General features: G+C 54.9%; 1 protein-coding gene across 2 annotated transcripts in view; it reads left to right on the top strand.

Moving 5' to 3' along the window:
• Positions 1-383: 383 nt before the first annotated feature.
• RCSD1 (RCSD domain containing 1) overlaps positions 384-6,000 on the top strand; it is a 70,325-nt gene continuing 64,708 nt past the window's right edge. Inside the window, exon 1 of one of the 2 annotated variants that reach the window (XM_051857158.3) lies at positions 384-800. In XM_051857158.3, coding sequence (XP_051713118.3) covers positions 795-800 — 6 coding nt within the window. In that variant the 5' untranslated portion in view covers positions 384-794. The remainder of the gene's footprint in view (positions 801-6,000) is intronic. The other variant, XM_008264120.5, reaches the window with a different exon arrangement.

Here is a 6,000-nt window from a genome sequence, read left to right as displayed (position 1 = left end):
AAGCTCCTGGCTCCTGGCTTCAGATCGGTCCAGCTCTGGAAGTTACGGCTGTTTGAGGAGTGAACCAGCAGATGGAATATTCTCTCCCCCCACCAACTCTGCCCTTCAAATAAATCTTTAATAAATAAATAAATAACTTTGCTTGGGGTCCCGGCATTTCTCCTCCTCCTCCTGACACACAGAGAAGTGTGGCTGGATGGATAAATAGCCGCTTCCGAAAACCCGGGGCGCGCAACTTTAAGGGGGAGGAAGAAAGCAGGACGGACGAACATAAAAGGGGAACGGGAAGGAGAGGAACTTGAAAGAACCAAAGGACGAGAAGAAAGCGGGCTCATCAAGGGCGGAGGTTGGGAGGGGCCGAACCCCTGGCAAAGCCCGGTCCAGAGCGAGACTCAGCGGTTGAGGGCGCGCGGCGGCGCCGCGTCCCACGCTGGGGAGATTAATGGAACCGCGGCGCCCGCTCTTGAGTCCTGCCCGGGGAGGGACAGTATCTGTTTAGATTTGTGTCTAAATTTAAACCCTGATCGTCGGCCTCCCTCCCCGGCTCCCTCCCCTCGCCGTTCCCCTCCCTCCCTCCTCCTCCTCCTCCTTCTTCCTCGTTCCCTCGCGCAGGGGCCCCGCGGCCGGGGCAGTCCCGCAGCCCAGCGCAGCCCGGCGTGCCGCCGCCCACTCGCCCTGCGCCCGCCGCAGCCCGAACCTGGCCCGGGCCGGGAGCTGAAGGGACAACAGGGATCGCGAGTTTCAGCCCCGAGCGAGCGCGGGCGCGGCCGCCGCTGGAGGACAACCTGGAGGACATGGAGGTACAGGACCGGGACCAGGGGCGCGGGGCTGGGCGGCGTGCGGGGGCGCGGGCGCCCCCTTGCCAGGCAGCTGCCACACTCGGGACTCCCGGCTGCCTGCCGACAAGGAGAGGGGCAGATGCGCGCTGCCCCGACGCCTCCTTGGCCAACTGTGGGTGCTCGAACCAGTCCTACCTGGGCGACCGCTCTAGGCAGGCAGAGGTTGGGCAAGGCAAGACTTTAGAAGCAGAGGAGGGGGCATTTCTAGGGGTCCGGGTGTTGGGGTTGGGCGCTTTGAGTCGGGCGAACTTGGCTGCAGCCACGGTTTGTAAATGAGCAAATGTGTGAACATAAATTGCAGAAAAGCAGAAGCCCCCGAAGGAAGCCCACAAGCCAGACATTATGGGGGAGGCCAGCGCACAGTGCACTGTGGGGTCTCCCCGCGCTGCTCACGGCAGAGTGGCCTTGTGGACTCCAGTTGCCCTCTCTTGTCCCCTCTCCCGGGACAGCCAAGCGACCTTCGTTCTGCTCAAACTTGAGTCTCCGCTGGGTGCCCCAGCTTGCTGAGGCTGTGTTTTGGAAGCGTGCTGTAAGGGTGCATGGGGAGTGAGGCTCAACACTTGTCGCAACAGAAGGCTGAGAACTTTGCTAAGACTGTGCCTACCTGGGCAGAGCAGAGCAGGGGGCTCCAAGGGACCACCCACCAGCGTCAGAGTGCTGAGTGTGGCCCCCACGTCCTCCCTTCTTGAGACTTGCATAGATCCCCCTGGCCCCTTCCAGCCCTCTTGAAATGGAGGCTTGCTGTGCAGCCTGAGTCAATCTTAGCAGACCCGGGGCTTTTGAAAAGAAGAAAGAGGAAGGTGCAAATGCTAGGCAGTTTTTAAGGTGATTCCCACTCAGTTGAAAAAGAAACCTGTGCTCCTGCTAGGCTGTACTCGAGTCAGGTCCCCAGCAATCAGAGCTGGCAGGCAGGCGGCTGCTCTGTCTTTCCGGCTATCTCTCCCCTTCTATCTCCTCCTGGCTCCAGGCCCTGTGTCTGAACCCTAGTAGCCTCTTCTGAGCTAACTCGCTGCTTGTCTGAGAAGTCCTGGGACTTCTCTGAAGGGGCAGATTTGTCCTTGGGCAGCTTTGTTCGAGCATCCAGCTTGGCTAGTTGTCTGTCCACCCCACCCCACCCCATGCCGGAAGCAGGATCACCCGCTGGGAGGATTTCTGAAGTGCAAGGGACCCTAGGATCCTCTGGGGTCCCAGGTGGACCCTTAGTAGAATCATTTGCGAAACAGGGCAGATTAGGGCTGGGGGCGAGGCCCACACACACAGCTCAGCAGGTGATGTGAGAGACTGTACAAGCTCAGAGCCACAGGCTCTCACTGAGCAGCCTAGGGCAGAGCAGGGAGAGGCCAGGGGATGCCTCAGTGGCCAGGCTGAGTGAGGGCTCCCAAAGAAGAAGTGGACTTAGAAGTGGGTTCCCTCCTCCGATAGACTGCAGCGTGCCTGCGGGCCCAGGCTGCAGCTTCCACGGAGTTTATGATCGGTCAGATCTCTTGCAGAGATGGATCGGAGATCAGAGGAAAATGAACCTTGGGCTTGCAGCAGGCTGCTGCTGGAGGGCCAAGTGCAAGTTTGAACTCTGTCCCGGGGGAAACTCAGAGGGGCTCCGGGGTCCGCAGAGGCACTTTCTCTGCCCTTGGTAGAGGAAGGAGCCGTGGATAACAAAAACCCTGAAACTCTCCCCCAGAGCAACTTCCTGTGTTGCTGGGGGTGGCGGGGCAGGGGAGGCCCGCCCGTTCTCAAAGTGAGAAGTGTAGTGACTCACAAGGGATTCTTCCCAGAGACTAAACTCTCTGTGTGCTGGGGCTGGGGTGGCGAGGAGGGCCGGCCCTGGGAACCTGCACCTACCCCAGGCCATGCGTGTGCTGGCTGCCAGTGACTGCTTTTGGAAGTTTCTTTGTCCAAAGGACTGGGGAAAAACAACAACAAAAGCAAAAACAAAAAACAAAACAAAACCCTGCAACTGCCCGCATGGGGGAAGGAAGTGAAGAGGAAGCCAGAGGTCAACAAAGAGGCCATTCTTGTCCAGGAAGTGAACTTGTCAAGGTGGGGTATGGGAGGCAAGAACGAAGTGTTCTCAGAGGAGAATCTTCAGAGAGCTGAAACCCACTTTTGAGACATGAAAGGGCTGCCATATTTGGGAAGAAACTGAATCGCATTACTTCTCACTTCCAGAGTTCTAACCAGACACATAAGACTTCCTCGACATTCTTTCTCTGGGCCCCACTCACCACTTGGAAGTCTATATTGTTATTATTTTTATCTCCTTAAAAGGCAGAGAAACAGAGAGACAGAGAGAGAGAGCGAGCTTCCATTCATGGTAGACTCCCCAAATACCTACCACAGCTGGGGCTGGGCCAGGCAGAAGCCAGGAGCCCAGAACTCAATTCAGGTCTCCCAGGGACCCAGCTAACTGAGCCATCAGCTGCTGTCTCCCAGGGTGCACAGTAGCAGGAAGCTGGATAAGAGGTGGAGCCAGGACTCAAGCCCACGCACTCAGAAATGGGATTTGAGGGTTTCGAGTGGTATCTTAACCATTGGGCATTCACCTGCCCCTGGAAGCCTTTGAGAAATGAGATTTATTTATTTTTGTATTTATTTATTTAAAAGGCAGAGTTATAGACACACACACACACACACACACACACACACACACACAGGGAGAAAGTGATCCTCATCTGCTGGTTCACTCCCTATTTGGCTGCAATGGTCAGAGCTGGGCCAGGCTGAAGCCAGGAACCAGGAACTTCATCCAGGTCTCTCATGTGGCTGCAGGGCCACCTTCTACTGCTTTCCCAGGAGCATCAGCAGGGAACCAGATTGGAAGTGGAAGCAGCCAGAATTTGAGCCAGTACCCATATGGGATGCCAGTGTTGCAGGCGGCAGCTTAAGCCACAATGCCTGCCCTGAAATATCTTTAAAAATCACTCACCATTATCAACAGCATCAGTCATTACTCAGGCCCTCCTTAAGCCCCCTGGAATGAATAAAGCGAAGGTGCCATCAAGTCCATGCCTTTTATTTATTTAATTTTTGAAGATTTATTTATTTATTTGAAAGGAAGAGTTACACAGAAAAAGGAGAGAGGGATCGGGGAGAGGTCTTCCATCCACTGGTTCACTCCACAACGGCCGGAGCTGCACCAATTTGAAGCCAGGAGCTTCTTCCAGATCTCCCATGCAGGTACAGGGACCCAAGTACTTGGGCCATCTTCTACTGCCTTACCAGGGCTTAGCAAAGAGCTGGATTGGAAGTGGAGCAGCCCCGACTCAAACCGGTGCCCATATGGGATGCCAGCACTGCAGGCGGTGGCTTTACCCGCTACACCATAGTGCCTGCCCCAGAGCCCATGCCTTTTAAAACTCACACTCCAATAGAGGAAATGAGACTTGGTGTGTCCAGTTACACGGACAGCCTTCAAACACGTGTGTTCCAGACGCTTCTCTGTTGCAGACCCTGGGAGCCACAGGAGCTGAGAGCAGATGAGCCTTGAGAAAAGCCTTAAAAGAAAGGTGGCGGTGAGGAGGAGAAGGCATAGGAGTGGGTGCAGGGAGAACGTGCCAGCTTTGTTCAGGAAAACAGGCCAGTCGGCTGGAGAGGAAGGTGGGAAAGCAGTGAGAGGAAAAATGAAAATAGTAAGATAATGCCAAAGGCCAGAGAGTATAGTAGGTGCTGGCCAGGTGGGTGGCAGCCGGAAACCCAAGCCACCTGCAGCAAGGGGTTCCTTTGTCCTCATACAAATTCCCCTTGCCTCGCTGTGCCCCGAAGCTGTGCCTTTTTCTAGCCTATATGGTGGCCACCCACGGTCCTCGAAGGCCAGGTTCTGTGTCATCCGGGATTCTGCTCCGTGGAGAACGGAAATGCTGAGATTTGCTATGCGAGATGATGACTGTAATGTGGCGGGGATGATCCGGCAGAAGTGCCAGCTCCTAGGCCAAGCGAGGGAGCCGTGTTAAAGGGCTTCTGGGATAGCCCAGGTATGTTCTGACTTTGAAACAATAAGAATGGAACACATCAGTGTAGGCCTTTAGCCGGGCAGTTAAGAAGCCGTTGACGACACCTGTGTCCCACATCAGACTACCCGGATTCAATGTGCGGCTCTGGTTCCCGACTCCAGGCTCACGCTGATACAGACCCTGGGAAGACAGCCGTGATGGCTCAGGTGACTGGGGTTCTGCCACGCACGTGGAAGACCTGGATTGAGTTCCGGCTTTGACCCCCACCCAGCCCTAGCCACTGTAGACATTAGAATTCACCAGGGTGCACGGAACAGTGGCATTCTGCAGGATGCTAGGCAGAGGGCAGTACCTGCACCTCCAGCTCTCTGGACAAGGGACTTTGGAAGGCACGGACTGCCTTTTGGGTCTTTGGGTCTCCAGAGATTAGCATGGTGCCTAGCACCTACTGTAACTTCTTAATAAAAGCTTGCTTGGTAACTGAGCTCACAGGTGCCGCTCAAAGGTGTCCACGTCCGGGAGCCTGCTCAGATGCCCTCGCACTCTGCGGTATTCCTAAAGCCCTTTGTTCCAGATGCATTAGAGCCCTGGGCTGAACCAGAGTGCTGCCTCCCTGGCTCCCTCTCTCTCTGGAAGGCTCCCTGAGGACAGGAGCTATGTATCTAGGCCCTAATGGACTCCCAATAAATCTTATTGAGCAAGTGAATAAATTACTGAAGATGGGAAATGCATCAGGTTCTTTTTTAAAAGCAAGGCTTCAACATATTGGTTTTGATTGTTCGAAGCAGATATGTCCAGCACTCCAAGAGAATTACAGATCTCTTAGGCTGCATACATGGCAGGTGAAAGAATTGGGACGGGAGCCCAGAGGACTTGAGTGTTTAGTCAAAAAAGAGCTGGAGGGCCCTGTGGTGTGGCGCAGTGGGTTAAAGCCCTGGTCTGCAGCACCAGCACCGCATATGGGCGCCGGTTCAAATCCCGGCTGCTCCACTTCTGATCCAGCTCCCTGCTAATGCACCTGGGAAAGCAGTTGAAATTGGTTCAAGTTCTTGGGCCCTTGCAGCCACTTGGGAGACCTGGAAGAAGCTCCTGGCTTCTGATTGGCTTACCTCCAGCCATTGTGGCCATTTGGGGAGTGATTCAGAAGATGGAAGATTCTCTCTCTGTATGTCTGCTTTTCAATAAATCAATAAATCTTCAAAACAGAGTTCATA

The sequence above is a fragment of the Oryctolagus cuniculus genome, chromosome 7 (genome assembly GCF_051225735.1).
Source record: "Oryctolagus cuniculus isolate XC-2025 breed Fujian yellow rabbit chromosome 7, ASM5122573v1, whole genome shotgun sequence".
NCBI lineage: Eukaryota > Metazoa > Chordata > Mammalia > Lagomorpha > Leporidae > Oryctolagus > Oryctolagus cuniculus.
Note: the sequence above shows the minus strand (reverse complement) of the source record. Positions and strands in the feature narration are given on the sequence as shown.